The sequence below is a fragment of the Pleurodeles waltl genome, chromosome 3_1 (assembly GCF_031143425.1).
Source record: "Pleurodeles waltl isolate 20211129_DDA chromosome 3_1, aPleWal1.hap1.20221129, whole genome shotgun sequence".
In the NCBI taxonomy this organism is placed as follows: Eukaryota; Metazoa; Chordata; class Amphibia; order Caudata; family Salamandridae; genus Pleurodeles; species Pleurodeles waltl.
The window spans coordinates 790,178,802-790,196,765 of record NC_090440.1 but is presented as its reverse complement, the minus strand read 5'-3'; the positions used below and the strand labels follow the sequence as shown (position 1 = coordinate 790,196,765).

At 43.8% G+C, this 17,964-nt stretch overlaps 1 protein-coding gene across 1 annotated transcript in view; it reads left to right on the top strand.

The window, feature by feature from the left end:
* The window catches only part of SWAP70 (switching B cell complex subunit SWAP70), a 361,445-nt gene that overhangs the window by 287,775 nt on the left and 55,706 nt on the right, over positions 1-17,964 (top strand). Inside the window, exon 10 of the mRNA XM_069223626.1 lies at positions 9,413-9,611. Coding sequence (XP_069079727.1) covers positions 9,413-9,611 — 199 coding nt within the window. The remainder of the gene's footprint in view (positions 1-9,412; positions 9,612-17,964) is intronic.

Genomic DNA, 17,964 nt, shown 5'->3' with positions numbered 1-17,964 from the left:
AGGTTCAGTACACACTAAACTGCCTTTTACTGTTTGCAAACCCTGTGAGTTCCTAAATGCTTTAGTGCACCTGGCGCAAAAGTTTGTGGAGCAGAATATTAGGAAAACAATATTGCTCTCTTTGCATTAGACTCCAAAGACCTGTGAAGGTTGCTAGTGAAGAAGAACATAAAGAATTAAATGTCACTTATATTTATCATGTGTAACAATCCAATGTGTCTAAATACACAATAATTCCTGCCTTTTCTCCTTCTAAGGTTTGCTGTTTCATACAGATTTATCAATGTATCCATATGCAGAGAGATCTGAGCTGTAATTAAATTTTATATATCTATTGCATCTTCCAGTAAGTAATTGTCTGCTGATGTAGACCATCACAGATAGTTGTTAACACATTATCCTTATCCACTGAGGCAAGAATAATTGAGACAATTGTTTTGCTTTCACTAATGACCGAGCTGACAAAAAACTCTGGAATGCACTTCTCAGTTAAAAGAAGACATTTATTATTATTTCACCATGAGGTTCCTAAAAGGAGATTAGTAGGTCAAAAGCATACCTTAAAAATAGTCACAGCAATGAAAGGAAAATATACCCAAAATGATTCTCAACTGCAATGTACACAGCAAATATATGTGATTATATTATAGCATAATTGCTAAGCAAAGAATAAAGTGAAAATTCATCACCGTAGGGCCTGTCAGATGCTTCATCTTTCTCATGCCAGCAAGAAGATCACCCCGTTTAACTGCAAGAAAGAGATCCCCACCTTCACGGGACAAATGTCAGGCATTTGACGTCCAATCCTGACTGAGGTTTTGGAAATTCCACCGCTACTGAGCAGGGACACCTTTTTATATCTTAAAGAATCGAAAGGGATTTGTGGAATAAACCCCTCCCATGAAAGAGAAATATTCAAACATGCTGGGTACTGTAGGTCAGAGTTGAAAGGAACACATTGAGAAATGGCCAACACCTCAAGGCATTTCTCCCAAGGCCAAACCATTCCCTGCACTGAAAAAACATAAGTCTGGTACATCCTTATCATGCTGACTGACTAACTGTTCGAAGAAGATGAAAAACAAGCACAGTTTACCATGTGGAAAAACACAGCTCAACTGCAATGTCTAACGCTACGACAAAGTCAATAGGCCGCTAAACTGAATACAAAATGTAATGTATAACCAGTGACCCTTAAAGTGACAGTCGGCAGATAAGCCAGGTGCAAAGTGGTGCGACACGACATCAGTGGTCAACACACAATTAACACTACAGCAAGCTATTTGAATCTTTTTCAAGGTTAGGGCACTTAGACCCTCTCTACGTGGCCTGGTTGGAGATGCTAAAGTTATCAGATCCATTAAACTCTTGTAAATCAGGATTTGGTGCTTAGCAAGAGTAATAATTATTGCCTATTACAAACGTATGCCTTTAAAATGGGGCATAACCTCCAGATTGTAGTGTTTTCTACATCAAGATCTGCATGTATCGGTATTTACATGGGGAAAATTAGCAGGGAATGGAGGAATTTGTATTCACGATCCCGGTGCAAACAGCAGTTTAAGCAGGAATCTGAAAAGAGATGCTCACAATAAGGACCCATGGTATGTGTCTTGATTGCTTTTTTTGAGCAGACAAAGTAATATATCCAGCATCTTCAGATCGCTCAATAGTTGAGTACCAGGAACCTGCATTACTGTTGGTTAGAACATGTAGAAAGCAGTAGTGCAGAGAGAGGAGAATCTGTCCAAATCAAGGTACTAGGGCATGCTATGACCAGAGGAAGATGTTTATGAACGAACTGTCAGAAATGGGCAGGAACCTAGGGAAGTCTGTTAGTTCGCTTCTTATTTTTGCTTTTTTTTAAACAATTTCTGAATCAGTACGATCATCTACGGTGCTAGTCTGATTCTTGTGCTGAATGAACCTTCCTGTGAAGAGAGGAACACTGCCAGAAGGAAAGATTTACTCTAAAATCACATGTGCCTTTTTATCTACATTAGCAGCCTAACCATTATTGTTAATTCAGTGGTCTTCATGCATTTCTTGGTTGTTACTTTCAAGGTCACACTTTCTTAGGGGTGTGAAGCCACAACTTTCAATCAGTGTACCAACAAAGCAGTTTGTAGCTGATCCTACTGAGATGAACGGGTTTCCCCATAAGCTGGGTCTCTAGATGCCAAATTGTGTACACATTTTTCAGAAGAGACAAAGCATCTGGTTATTGTCTTCTGTTAAGCAGGTATGTAGTCTTTGACATGTATTGCACAAGCCTAGCTCGAAAGCAGCGGTGAGCAGTACAGGAGCAGGGTTTTACAGAAGTCTTCGAGTTTAGCACAGCCTGCCACAGGATGAGAAGAAATAGAGAGAATTTGACATGCAGGAGAGGAAGTGGGTGTGTAAGATGCGGAAAGGAAGTGCTTATATCTGTTGGCATTCGATGCACCAGAGTTTTTTAAAGACCGAGTGGTTTATTTTGCATACCATGACAAATGCTGTGTGTAAAGAGTTGACCTCTGGGGAATGCTGGATATGTCTTCAACGCCTTTTTGCATACACAGGTGTCTGGATGTTAAGGTTTGTGCGCTGGAGTGATACGCACGACTTCACTCAAGCTGTGCGGACTGTGCAAGAGGCAGTAGGGCACGCAAGGGGATGCAGCCATGTGCAGTGACACGTAGAAACACTGCTCACAGATGTGAATTTGCTGGCATGCCTGTGTCAAGAACACTGACTCATTCCCAATCATCATGTGCTTGCTCCAGTGTACCATATACCACATACATTTGCATAAGCCTCCTTAGTTTATACTTTTCAGGCTGTAGAATCTCTCATATATCTTCCAAGTGCAGCAGCATTAGAATGGTTCATTAATGTCCTGTTTTTGACTCGACACTATGCTGCTGTTCCTGGCATAACTGTGTTTTGTTTTCCACTGCCCAACATTTGCACAGCAGCCTACAGGGATGTACGTGTAGCACAGCCTGCACTGCATGTTGGCAGACTGTGCCTCTTCCTTGGGTCCATGGCATACATGCACATCTGCGTGATTGAGTCCACCATGCAGGGCCATCACTGCAGTATTCATTCAAGCCTCTTCATTGCATCACAGGTGCGCCTTGTACACGGCCTGTAGAGACAGCTGTATAAGGGGAACATTTACCAGTTTGAGAAAATGTTGTTTGGTTCTGAAAGTTCAGTTGCTGTTGTGATGTTACACTCTCACGTCATCCGTTCGTTTCAGAATAGCATCATAGGAAGGCTGTACGTACTGTGTTTAGTATTAGGCTACATGTAAGTTCTTATGCTGTGGGCAGATCAGCATGAAGGACTTCTGTTGGCACTTTATGCAGCAGAAGGGGATTTGGCCTAAGTACCCATGATCGACTCTAAAGGTTCTTGATGAAACTCAGTGACCGAGGAGGGCAACTGAATAATACCAGCCAGTACTCCCTACTTTCTCATATTCGCACAACACTAACATCCACTGCGTCAGCATCCAAAAGGGCATGCTCAAAGCTCGGAACCTTTTCTTCATCTCAAGAGTTCTTCACAGCAAACCCTTGTCTAGCTGATTCATGGCTGTGAAACCTCCATCGGACATCGCATGGAACCTGCTTCAGCTTGGAGATTTTAGCTCCACAAATATTTCGAAGGCTGAAAGTAGCTTAAGCCAAACCTACACTACAAATTAGACAGGATCTGTACTCACAAATAAAGTGGTTTACAAACACAAACCCCTCTTTGACACCAACAAAGGAAAAGGCAAGGGGGGCAGAAATGCATTTGTAAATGTTTGAGAATTGTGAAAGTGTGATTAAAACGCGTCGAACTTTCATCCTAGAAAAAACAATGATCCTCCCATTTTTGTCACCCTCATATTCAGTGGGCCCTGAATCCTTTATTTAAAGAGGTATGTTTCACAGGAGCAACCACAAATGTTATCAATTCTTGTTTTGTCCTTGTAAAGAAAACAAGGTAAGAGATGTTGGCATTGATTTTCAGAGTGGTTTACATAACGTTTGCTGTGCAGTTTCATAATGGCATGGGAGTCACCTGGAAGGAAAAACTATAATTGGTTAGGTTTAAACATAAACTTCATAACATCCTGGTGGGAGCAGCATGAGGAACTACATGTCTCATGAGACTCTGGGGCATTGGACAATTCCTGCCAGCTGTGTATTCCACAGTGCTGTAAAGCGCCCACAGGAGTCATGTGGTGCGGGAGCAACATCAAGGTGAGGGACTATGTGGCCCATGAGACTGAGGGCATTGGAGGTGGACCCTGACAATTCCTGTCAGCTGTGTTTTCCACAGCACTATAAAGTGCCAGCAGGAGTCCCGTGGCTTGAGAGCAGTATCAGGATGAGTGACTGTGTGTCTCATAAGACTATGGGCCATTGGAGGTGGTCCCAGACAATTCCTGCCACCTGTGTGTGTGTTCCACAGTGCTATAAAGCACCAACTTGAGTCCTGTGACGCAGGAGCAGCATCAAGGCGAGGAATTATGTGTCCCATGAGACTCTGGAGCAATGGAGGTGGACTCTGACTTCCTGCCACCTGTGTGTTCCACAGTGCTATAAAGCTCCAACTGGAGTCCCGTGGCATGGGACACGCGTGCCGTGCCCGGACAAAGGGCGGGCCTGTCAGCACCCAACAAACGCTTGGCTGGGCCACCCCTCTGACGTCTTCTGTCCTCTGTCTGCCAGCATGGATAAGCGTAAATCTACCTACTCCCCATAGACGTAGATGCTCCTAAAGTTCACTGCAAATGCGCATCACTTTTGACATACCTGTCCTTTCCAGGGGCACTGACTGAGGGGGTTCAAAATACAGGAGCGGAATCGGGCTTAGGCACGGGTTCAATCTCATGCAGCCAGGACAAGCATCCATTGCGAGGAGGCGAACTGAGTAAGCTCCCAACACAAGGAGGGAACTCCTGTGAGGGTATCAACATAGCTGTTGCGGCATCAACAGAGAGGGCCCCAGTGGTGGAACTCAAGGAAGACAAATTCCCCCAAGTCAAAATCTACCCCTAGAGGTCTTTGTGTAATGGCATTTTTATCAGAGGGGTATCAGGGCATTACTGCTTGGGCTTTTTTTACTATAATATAAGGGGTGGCAAGGGCTCTCTCAGACCCCCGATTTGGCCACCACAATGGTCACAACAGCAGGAAGGTGGCGAGCGGGTTACCCCCATCGAGTTGTCCAACAGATATCATCCTCTTAGCAATCTCGACCTTAATGATTGATTGTGCCAAACTATTCTACCTGTCCCACAACCCCAGAAAAACAAGGATCTTAGGATGTCCCCAGAGGCTAGTGTGGATGCTTCTATAGTTCAAAATCTAAATGTGCTTAGCTGGAGTATAGCCGGCCTAAGAAATGAGAGGTGGCTTAAGATTTTATCAAACAAACACATTGTGGGTGTACGGAAACCTAGGATCAGGAGTTATTGTTTTATTTGGATAGGTATATTTCATATTTCGAGTCTGCACAGCCTTTTCAGTCAGGCGGGGCTAAAGGAGGTCCTTCTTACATTAATTTCTCCTAAGATCCCTTGCACCTCCCAGAAATTGGACACAGGTTCTTGTAACCTTTTGGCTGTGTTGTTAGTATTTAATACAGTTCACAATCTACTTATTTTGAACTTTTATAATTCTTTTGTTAGGCTGAGCCCTATTGAGGACGTGTATTCCCTAAAAACGTTTTAGGAGTCATTTGGGAAACTACAGAACGCCCTGTATTCGGTTATAATTTTAGGTGATTTTAATTTGCACCTTTTTTTAAAGGGGAAGTCATGTTTATGATGACTTTGGTCCAGGTTCCTACCCAACTGCCCATTTTGAACACTCGGTACAAGGGGTGTTTTTAGAGGAAGTGGTTGCAGTTGCCAGTTTAAAATATGTGGGGTGAAAGAGTGATGGCCTGGGTATTCCCTCATTTACGAGAAAGGGTGCAAAATCTACCATTGATTATGTTTTCATTTCGTCCTTTTTGATGCAGCTTATACTCTCAATTGTGACCAAGTGACATTATTGCAGTGATCATAATCCCCTATTTTTGTCACTAAGATGGGAGGTGGGGGAAGTCGCTGACTCTTCCTCGAGTCCCACAAATTTCGACATTATACCCCGTGACCAAGTCCCTAGATTGAAATGGAGCAAGATTATCCCTGATCAAGTTACTGATGCTCTGTTTGGGGTTTGTAGAAATTAAATTACTTTGTATATGGAGATTGCCACATGCGGTGAAACCCTATTAGATGCTTTTTTGCAGGATTTGTCAACAGGCTGCCTCTATGAAATGAAATGAAAATGAAGCCAAGCCAAGTCAAGTTGGGTGGGGATAGGTGGCTTCATCGTAAGTGTTCAGACATGCACCGAAGGTTGATGTCTGCAGTTAAACAAACCCCCAGGACAAGAGCGAAATATCTAGGAGAAGGAAAATGTACAAATTAGCCGTACCAGCCATCAAAAAATAACTTAAGGAGAACGCCTGAAATTACTTATTGTGTCCAGATGTTCTAAAAAATAGTGACATATTTTTGGGAGATTATTAATCACCCTTTTTTTGCAGGGGCTGTTAATTTTCACTTAGAATGTATTATATTTGCAGATGCTTGGGTTTCTCATTTCCAGGACATTTAGGGGAACCCCTTAGAGGTCCCTCTAGAATCAACACAGGTACCACGAAGGGTAATCATGGCCTGTTTTTTTCCGAGGAGGAAATGACTGAGGCCATCATGGTCATGTTCAAGGATAATGCGACAGGACCGGATGGTGTGCCGGCAGATCTGTATAAATCAAATCCATCACTCTGGGCAAAAATTCTTACTCATGCCTTAAACGCCGCAAGTAAGGTCATCCTCTTGGACCCAATCTGTTAATATACCAGTTTCAAGAGGGGGGCACGTAGAGACCCTAGATGCTATATACCTGTTTCTCTTATCAACTCTGTGGCTAAAGCCCTAGGGAGAGTGATTTTGGCTGATTGACTGATAGGGTGAGCAGTATAATATTATCTCAAACCTACAATTTGGGTTTAGGCATGGGAAAAGTCCTTAGACCAATGCCTCAACCTTCAGTTTATAATAGAAAAATATAAGGTAGCCAATAGAGGTGTATTACATCTGGTGTTTATGAACTTGGCAGAGTGAATAGATGTAAATTGTGGCCTCTGTTGATTAGCAAGGCATGATAGCCATTAAATCAAATCGAAATAATCTTTCACCCGTTGGACTATTGTAATTTTCTTTAAAGGTTTGGCCAAAAAGTGTATTAATTGATTATAGTAGGTGCCAAGAAATAGCGTCTGAAGGTGAAAAAATGGACAAATCGTAAGCGCACTACATTAGCTGAGAGTGGAATACAAGGCTACATTCTAAATGCCCTGCACTGTACTAAAGCCATCCTTTAGCAAGGGCTCGGAATGTGTGCAGAAGGTGACCCTTACGCACCAACCAACCCCTGCTAACTAGCAACAGTTTGCCAGTTTTTAAATAAACATTCAAGCAAACAAAACCACAGGTTTTGGAACACCTTCATCAAACAGCAGAAGGCCAAAGCAAACTACCTGCTGGTCCCAAAACTGTTGAAAAACATTTTTGCAGTCAGGACTAGAAATGTTAAGTTGATGATGCAAAACAAATATATGACATTACCCTTGCCCCTAACTAGGCTGTTTTGATCAATGGTTTTTAACCTTTGTATCTACAGCTGACAAACATACACCGATTGACACTCAAGTATTTGTACTCAGTAATCTATTGACAAACTATTCGGGGGGGGGTAAAAGGGTCGCAGTACTAGTATGTTATTGAAACACCAAAATGTATTGACTAACTCCATATTGTGGGCTGAATTGATTATTTTCAAAGACATCCTGAAGTGACATAAGACCAAGTGTTTGGTGCTATACCAGTCGGACAAATACATAGATAGGCTTTAAACCCTTATTGATAATGCTAAGCTGGAAGCGGTCCAGTCATCATTTATTGGATTGAAAAATAACTCAAACTCCAAATAACAGTAGGTTTCAGTACAATAAAGTGTGTTCCAAACACCCACTACATCAACTCCCGCTTCTGCCTCTTAAAGTCTTTTGGAATGATGGTCTTGGAGCTCCTGGCGGTGGTGCAGTTAGAGTTTTCTTTATAATGCATATCAAATTTATTGTTCACACATCAATCATAATTCATATGCACATTGACCACAGCCACTGCTGAGTACTTAAATTCAACAGTAACATTTCAATTACATTTTAATGAAATTCTGCGACACGGAATGTGTATCCAGTTTTAGTAATGCAAATCCCCTGCGAGTCAAGTGCATAGAAAGTTTCACTAGCAGCAGGCGCTAGAGCATTATCTCGGTCTAGGTTCTCATAAAAGTGAATAGAGAAGCACTCGCACTGAATAAACTGTTAAAGGAGCACATATGTACAGGATTGTTTATTGAGCTGGAGACTGGCCAAGGAAATAAAGTTTGTACAAAGTTTTAAAAAAGAAGTGAGACTCAAAATAAAAGTCTTATTCACGTGGCTTTAGCACTCGGGTGTGCTCACCAGCCAGCATGCCAGGGTCCAAGAAGATGCCATTGAGTACTGCTGCCCAGTAAAGGTGCTGTTGAAGTAATGACAAGGAAGTAAGTGACAAAGCAAAGGAGACAAATGAAAGGCCTGACACTCATCCAGATTCAATTCTGATACACAGGCAGACAGACAGATTTCAGGAAAGAAAGATTCCCTTCCCCTAACAGATGTTTAGTCTACAAAACAAATTAATGATTGATGAGCAACAGACTTTCAGCTCAACTTTGTAAGTCGGGACTTGTGCAGGCCAGGAACAACCAGTGCTTTTCCTAGACTTCCTGGATTACGCAAGAGAATGAGATACTGGCATAACTAGGTTGTGTCTTGATCATCAAACTAGTTGTGGTTATGATGCACTTTCGTAAAGAAGAGTGACTTAACCCCCTTTAATTTTATTCCACAAAGATCAGTGTTGTATATACTTCATAAAGAAGTAATCTTCAGAATCAGTGATTAGAGAAACCAATTGCATTACCAAAGCAGGGCAATGGTGAGCTGTGTCCTTTGCATATCTGAAGGTGTCCACTGTGTGAACATTTTTTACAACTATCGCAAATGAACTGAATCCAGTTTCACCCTTTCACTAGGTCTGTTTCCATGCATTAGCATCCACCAGAAGGTCCAAGGGTAAAAGCACACCTGCACACATTAGGTTTTAAGTCTTCTAAAATGAGGCCACCTCAGCGGTGTGAAGCACATGCATATGGGTTCATCCTCAGCCTCATAAATAACCAACACTTACCTGAAAATAGTATTATTACCAAGGGTATGTAGAAGTCCGAATGCTATGTTCTCTTATATTTCTAATTTTCTCCTCCAGGTTGCTGGAAGAAGAGGCAGCTAAGAGGGCAGAACTAGAAAAATGGCACCAGCAGCAGGCGCTAGCGATTCAGATGACAAAAGCAGAGAAACAGGAGCTTGAAAACCAGAGGATACTGAAGGATCGTGCCCTGCAAGTTGCTATGGAACAGCTGGATCAACTTAAGAGTGAGCGGCTGGAGGCCCTTCAGCAGTATCAGGTGAGGCACTGTACCACCACTTTAAAATGGCTGCTGTGGAATTTCACTCCTGTGACAAAATACTTACAATAAACCAAGAAAGTCACAAAAGTTTTATTGATGTCTTTAAGACAGGATGCAGTTGGATAGATAGCAGAGCCTCTCTGAAAGATTGAAGTGAGATCATTTGAGTCCACGTACACGCATTTGATACTGGCATAAGTTCACATTTTGTCAATTCCGCTGCAGCTTTGGGGTTAGTGGCGTTGTTTCTTTTCTTTAAATGCCATTCTCAGGCGTGGAGCAGGCTAAAGAGCATTCAACAGAAAATCAGTTGAAACACTGTAACATACGTAAACAGTCTGAAGTTAATGTTTCATCCACTCGATGCACATCAATCAGAAACAATGCATTGAGGTGAAGTCCATCCATAGAAACATCGTATCCAACAGAAACATAACCATCAAAACATTGCATACAGTGGAAACATAGTAACAGAGCCACAGAGACATAGCATCCAGCAGGTTGGGAGCCACCAAAAATAATGTACGTAACTGAAGCAAAATAATTGGAGTCATTTCATTCAACACAGGTATAAAAAACAATGCATGCATTAGTATCAATACAGTCTGAATCTGTTTCCTTTTTTATCGAATATTTGTATTGATTTTATCAAGCAAAAGCACAAGAGGAGAATACATTTGTAGCACACAATTCAGCTATGTTGTAAAAAAATTATAAAAGACCTTAGAACAAATCAGTTATACAATATTTAAAATGCATGTTGTGCCATACCACTTCGGGCCTGCCCACCAACCTTCGTGCTTAAGGCCAGTAACGTGCAGGTTATAAAGTACAAATTGAGTCAACCATTCAGGATTATACTCGGACCCAATAAGTGAAAACGCTTTTAGCCTAAATCTCTAGTCCTTTAGGTAAAACAAAAAAGCCTGAGGTTACAACAAATAATACAGTGTTTAAAGTGCAAATCATGCTGTTATTGCGCCCCCACCCAATCGTCATAGAGCTTCAATCCCCTAAGAGTGCAAAAAGAAAGTACTTGACACATCAGAAAAACCGTTTAACACTCAGATATTATAAATACCTGCCATACGTCCCCTAGATCTAGCTGTTCCGAAGGGGGTGTTGTTGCCTAATGGTATATTGACTTAACTTAACACTTGTGCATAGCTTTTCGGTTTAAAATATTTCTTAAAAATGTACCCAACCCAACAAGGGTGCCCATATCTCTCCCCCCCACCCTTCTCCTGGCTGTCTTACTCTCGGCCATATATAAAGACTTTTCTAGGCTAAATAGAGGAAACAGATGTGGTAGCCATTGTGAGAAAGAAGGACTCATTGAATTGAGCTAGGGCGCGAAAATGCATAGACTAAACACTGCCATGGCAACAAAAACAAATAAACGGGATGGCCCTGGGACTGCCCCGGGAACCCCCCAAGAGAACTAGTTGCAGGGTTAAAATGATATCACAATCCATAGATTTGCCAAGAAATTTACTAATTTCCCTTTTAAGCAATTCCAGTTCTGAACAGGCAAAAACATATGGATTAAATCAGCTTCTTGAGACTGACATCGCTGACAGCGAATGCCTGCCATAATCATTTAAAGACATTTTTATGCTTAAAATCTAAATTCCTCCACAGTTCCTCAAAGGTGACAATGCCATCCCCATCATAAAAATCGACCAGCCTCTTCAATCTCTGGCCTTTCCAGGCTTGTACACAAGTATCGTTAAGTATTTCAGGGAGCATTGGGTTTCTTTGAAGAGGAGTATAATAATTAATGTGCTCCAGCCCTAGTTTCCTTCGTATTAGGTCCATATCTTGCCTGGAGGGTCTTAAACTGGAACTTCTTAAAGTAACTGGGTTTTAGCTGTCTTAAAAAGGATCCACGGGCTTTTTCTCCAATCAGGAGGGAATAAACCGAGGGGACTGCACAGCCAGCCCATTAGTCTTCACTACAACCCCCCTAACAGGGCACACATATATTGCAATAAAGGAGCCCAATAATATATTAGCGTAGGCCCAAATAAATCTAGATGCCAACTCGTCTAACAGCTGAGAACAGCAGCCCTCAAATACAAGAGAAATTGCCCAGAAGAAATATATAACTTTGGGCAAAAAAGCATCTTAAGGATATTACAAAGGGCAGCTACCGACAGATGTAAATTGCTTAATTAGGCCTTCCTAATAACCAGTGGTAACTTTTCCTCCACAATTTGATCTATATTAGCCATAACAGTGGCTTCCAAATCTACAGCTCTTTCAGCAATCTGTTTATCCACAAACTGTGTGTTTCTGTTGATCACGATCGGAGTCTTACTCTGATGCAAATTCACCAGATGTGAGCGCCTGTAGTTCTATCTCCTTTACAGCTGCCCCCGGATCCGACGTGACTTTGGCCACGTCATCTGCATATGTTAATACTTTTGTATCCCATCCTTAACAGCACATAGGTAAAATTAGTTAATTACTCTCAAGTTTCATAAGCAAGGGGTCAATATAGAGGGCAAAGAGTAGGAGAGGGGAACAAGGACACCCCGGCCTTGTGCCCCGGTGGATCTTGCCTGACTGTCCGCCCATCATCTGCAACCTAGCCATAGGCCCATACCGCATTAATTAAATTCGTCCCAGCTCATCACATGCCACAGATATCTCCAGGAGACCTTATTGAATGCCTTTTCTGCATCTGGCATAATCAGAGCCACACGGTCCCCGGAGACCGCTGTGGAATGGAAAAGTGTTATTACTCTGCATGTGTGATCCGTGATCCTCCTTCCTGGGATGAAACCATGTTGCCCCGGATAATTTTTTTAACCTATTATTTGGCTATGCCTTGAGGCCATCACTTTGGAATACATTTTTGAGACACTATTCATCAAGTTAAGGGTCTATAAGACCCAGGGAGTAGAGGGGATTTCCCCTTTTCAAAAAAAGACCATGAAAATAGCTGATGACCTATATACCGAGACTAGATGATTTTTTTGTATCTCCATAAAATATATCTACCACATCAGGACCAATTACATTAGAGAAAACTGTGTAAAATTCTAGCTGAATTTTATCTGGGCCACCTGCTTTCCTGGGTAGCAGGTTGTTAAGAGCTGCAAAAATGTCTTCCCCTGTTATGGGTGCACCCACAAACTCCCGGTCTGCATCTCCTAGCTTACATACAGGTAAAGATTCTAGATATTGGAAGTCATTATCGACCACCTGCTGCTCATTCTCACAATACAGCCCCTCATAGTATGTTCGAAACACCTCCCTGATTTTTATCACAACTTTTTACCAAGTTTCCCTGGTCACTCCTGATTTCAGCGATCTCACCTTGGCTCTGTTTCTGTCTGATTCGGACAACCAATAGGTGGCCCACCCGTTCACTAAATTCGTGGCAATCTTGCTTCCAGGCTAGAAACATTTCAGCCTTTTTCTTAACTGTGATATCATTAATCGCTGACCTGGCCAATGCCACCTTCTGCTGTGCACTGTCCAGGACAGCCTCCTCTGCTACTGCAGAGATTAGCTGGGCCTCTGTTTCTGCCAGTATTCTATGCAATCCCATAAGCTGTTGACTGATCTTTTGTCAGTTAAAACTGAAGCTAAAAGTCCTCCCCCCCCCCCCTGACTTCAGCCTTAAAAGCATCCCAGACCATCCAGGATGGGGTACTCCCTCTGTTAAACTGAAAATATTCCTGTATCCAGACAGTCATTTGCTGGATATATTCCTCACCCCTGAGCAAAGCTCTCTCAAAGGAACGATTATTTTAAGTCTTGTCCTGCCCCTTTACCTGCCTTCTACCCGAATCTTCAATACAAGCTGGTTATGACCTGAGGGTATGTTTCCATCTTGCAGCTTTGAATCAAACTGTGGAGATTGAAAAGTAATCAAGCCATAAATGTTTTTTATGAGGGGCTGAAAAATAGGTATAGCCCGGGTCTGGAGACTTCACCTTGTGCCATACACCAGTCAAGATCGTGGCCTTCCGAGATACCACTATAAGTAGCTACCCTCAAGGAGACTGCCAGTCAGATTAAATCTTAACATTCCCACAGATTATGATTGGGGTTGGCCATAAGGCCAATTCCAATTTCAGCCGATTGAAAATGGCTGGATCATCCAGTGTTGAACAATAAATAGAACAGAGAGTGAAGGAATTTTCCCCACCTTGATATATCACCATAGCCTAGCACCTGTGTTTATTGACCAGACTGCGTTTGAAGCAGCCTGCCCTCTTCCGTGTCAATATCGCCACTCCTTCAGACCTAGTACAATGAAGCATGCAAACTAGTAATGTAAATCCTAAAGCTTCTAATAATTTCCATTTGCCCCGTCAACATGAGTTTCCTGCAGCCATTGAAAGTCTGCCCGTAAGACTTTAAGGTTGTGGGCTACTTTCCGTCTTTTGACACAGTCATTCAACCCACACATATTCATAGGGGAAGTCAAGCCATACTAAGGGTTCAGACTATTTACGTCATGCCTGGGCCAGACAACAACACAGGCTTCCCCAGATCTTGAAAAAATTAAACCACTGATATATGTTGCACCCAAAAAGATTTTCTGCCTTCTCCTCCTCTTGCGTTAAAACCCAAGTAACCCTTCCTCCCCGCTTCCCCACTCATGCAACTGTTCCCCTTCCTTCTTCCTCCCTCCCTACCCTTCTCCCACACCACCATTCTGAAGCAGTCAGACCTCCCTAGGCCTGAACAATAGCTACCAAGATCACCTTACACACCCTTCAACCTTGAACCTTGCAGCACACCGTTCATCACCCAAAAATATGCATGACGAGAGGATGAGTACCCCACAGTTGATCAGAAAGACATCCCTGTGGATGAATAGAGCTTGACACAAACAACCCCCGATAGTCCACCCCAGTCCAAAGATCTGTAAACCTCATCAGGCATGAATACAAACTGATTCAAATAATGATTTGATTTCAACATAGGACCACAGAAATATCAGAAGACAATCTCAGGCAATATAGTACCACAGAAATAATTTAGAGGACAAAAAAGGGAAAATAAATTTTAAAAGCGTCTCGGCCCATCACCCTGCTATCAGTTTGTTTAGATACTCTTTTGTTTTAATTTCAGAAGTAAGTGAGCAGGATTTACCCTGGGTATTGACCTTCAACCGGGCCAGACTGATCAGAAAGACCTCCCACCAGCATCATGGAAGGGCTTTATCAACTGCTGCAATATCCACCTCATCTTCGTTGTCACACGGCAAAAGTCTGGTCTCACAAATAAAGCTTGGCCATTGAATGAGCACTTGGCATCCAGTCGGGCTTTTTCAAAAATTGCCTGCTGACGTAAAAAATTCCCAAAGTAAATTAGTACAGCCCTCAGCTGACCAGCAGCAACGTCACACCCGGCCCCTGATTTTTAATCATCAAGGAAAAGCAATTAATTCTTTCCTCCTCCTTCTCCCATTTCTAGGAAGACAGTTCAGGAAAAATCCCCCCGAGTAGAGATATCATAAAGGACTTTGTATTCCCACCTTCCGCAATACCAAGCAATCTCAGATTATTCGTTTTTAGGCTGTTCTCGAAATCCTCAATTCTCCACAAAACATCAGTGAGTTGCGTTTCATATGCCTCTGTTTGGCCCTTCAGTGCCCCCAGATCTGACTCAAGTGCCTTGGTGCGATTTTCCACCTTGAAGAACCTCTCCTCTACCTCAGAGCACATTTTGCTGACTTTCCTAATTGCTCCTTTAAGTTTTTTCGTGGCCAAATGGGCCCTGCAGCCCTCTCTGTGCATTTCCTCCTGATTCTGCTTACTTGTTTGGTAGACGAGGCTCAGAGAGGACTCTTCCAAAGTAGTGATTAGAGCTGGTTGCCTGTTCTCCGAGAGGGAAAGAGTTGACTGTTGACCTTGTATACATCTGTTGTGTTGCAGAGTAATTTCATTTTAAGGACCGAGAAGCCTTCGTCCTCTTCTCCCTTTTGTTGACCTGCCTTTTGTGCTTCTCCCCGAATGCTTAGTTCTCCCAGCCAGGGCTTGAGGATTAACCGTCCCGCTCGTGCAACCACCAGTTTGCAGCATATCCCCCGAGCTGGGTTTGGAGGGGAGTGGGGGCAAAAAAAAAAACAATAGCTGTATCTCGAGGCTTCCCCTGGGTGTGGGATTTTGTGACCTCTGCTCCTTGCAGATCACTCCTACGAGCTGCTTTCGATTCTCCTTTCCTTGAGGAGGCACGGGCCTGCTCTGCCAGGTCTGGCCTTTGGTGCTTAGCTGAGCAGGAACCATTTTACCCCTTTTTGGAGGCATCATCCTTCTCTCGACAACAGGGCAGTATTAGACCCTTTGCTGTACGTTCAGTTTTTCCAAGAGGAGGCCCGGGCCATTAACATTCCTTCTGGTTGTTCGAATTACCAGCACTGCCAGCCTGGCAAACAAACAGATTTCATTTTAATTCCTGTACGGTTCAGCGGTGATGCTTCCAGCCGGCACCTGCAGCCCCAGCGCATTACGCGGCTTGCGATGACGTCCTCCCATGTTAGCATGCTGTAGTTGAAACCAGGGCTAACGAGGAGTGGGTAGGGAACCGTTACACAGTCACCATTTTGCTTCACCTGAATCTGTGTTTCCCACAAAACCACTAGCGAACAAGACTGTGCCCAAGCCAAAACATTCCCCAACTTGAAATTGTGGCTGCAGAAAATGTGTGTACCTGCCAGAAGCTCTTCTCCCCAGCAGTTGTTCCCATTTCAAAATGCATCCACCACAAACTGTGTCTACAGGAAGATTATGCTCTCAGGCAGTGGCCGCACACATTCGTGCCCCCAGGTTTGGAATGGGACAGAAAGTATTCCTGGGCATTAAGAAACTATGCACCCCATTGATAAATTAGATCACTAAAAATGGCCCACATTTGCAAATTGGGGCAGTTATGAACTTGTACAGATATGCAATATGTCTTTTTTTTTTTGATAAACCATTTGTATTAGTTTTATGTAGAACAACTTAACAGCCCAATAGGTCACTGGTATAATCAGCACAGGTAAAGTAATGCACCAAATAGATCCAACGCATGACACACGAGAGGGGAGAAACTACCCCCCCCACCCACCCAGGGCGCCTATCCTAATTTTGGCCTCTACGAGGCTGAATTCCGGGAGTTCTGTCCCTGTCTGAATATGTGCCTGCAATGCGTGCCTGAGCTGCAGAAACTTGTGAAATTGGGACTTATGCAGCTCAAATTGCTCCTGGAGCTCCTAAAAATTATCTCTTGTTGGAGCCAGTCCAAACATCACCCAGCTGGGAGATACCCATAAGGTCCCATTTATGGAACCCCTGAAGCGCGGAGACCTCCCCTCAGCCACAGTCCCTGCCACAGCAGCGTCTGCTGGGCGAGGCGGCTCCACCACCCCATCGTTCACTGTGCGGCCCTCCACCCCGGCAACACCACCCAAGTCACTTCCGGAACATTACATGGCGGGGGTCACCGTACAACCTCCCAAGCAAGCCAGAGAAGCCCATCGTCAAGAGTTCTAACTGATACGCCGGGTCCGACCAGCCCCCTCCCAACCAGTCGTGGATAACCAATAAATGCATAGCTAAGTTTTATACATAGAGGTTGGACATCCCCAATCCTCCTTCATAAACATCCCCTTGGCAGGTACGAAGTGCTAGCCGGGGGCACGAACCATGCCATAAGAACCACTGCCTCCATCTCGCTAAACCACTTCCTAGGAATATGGAGCAGAAAATTTTGACGCACATAGAGGAGCCGAGGAAGCACCATCATTTTATATAGTGCAATTCGTCCCATAATGTTGAGGGGGAGCAACTGCCAGCGCTGAAGGTCCTCCTTGACTCTCCGAGTCAAGGGTGCCACATTGAGGGACCAGGCCAGCCCAGGCAAGAGTGCTACATGTATCCCAAGGTACCGGGAGCTATTACGGTGGAGGGGGATATTCTGCTGCCAATCATAGCTATCCCTGGCTGGGCTCAGCGGGACCAGGAGAGACTTACAGGGATTTACTACCAGACCTGACGCCTCTGCGAACAGGCCTAAGAGCTGCAACTCTCGAGGCCTGCTGCTAGCTGGATTTGCCAAGAACACCAGTACGTCATCTGCGTACAGCACAATGCGATCTTCGTGCCCAGTGGGCCAGGCCCACCCATCAATCAAAGGATCCTCCCTTATCAGCCTCGCCAACAACTCCATCGCCAGTGCAAATAAAAGCGGAGAGAGAGAGGGCAGCTCTGACGAGTCCCCCTCCGAATGGGGAACGAATCAGACACCACCCCATTCACCTGCACTCAGGCTGTAGGGTTAGAGTAGAGGAGCCTCACCAACACCTGAAATCGAGGGCCGAACCCGACCCTCTCCAGCAGCCCCC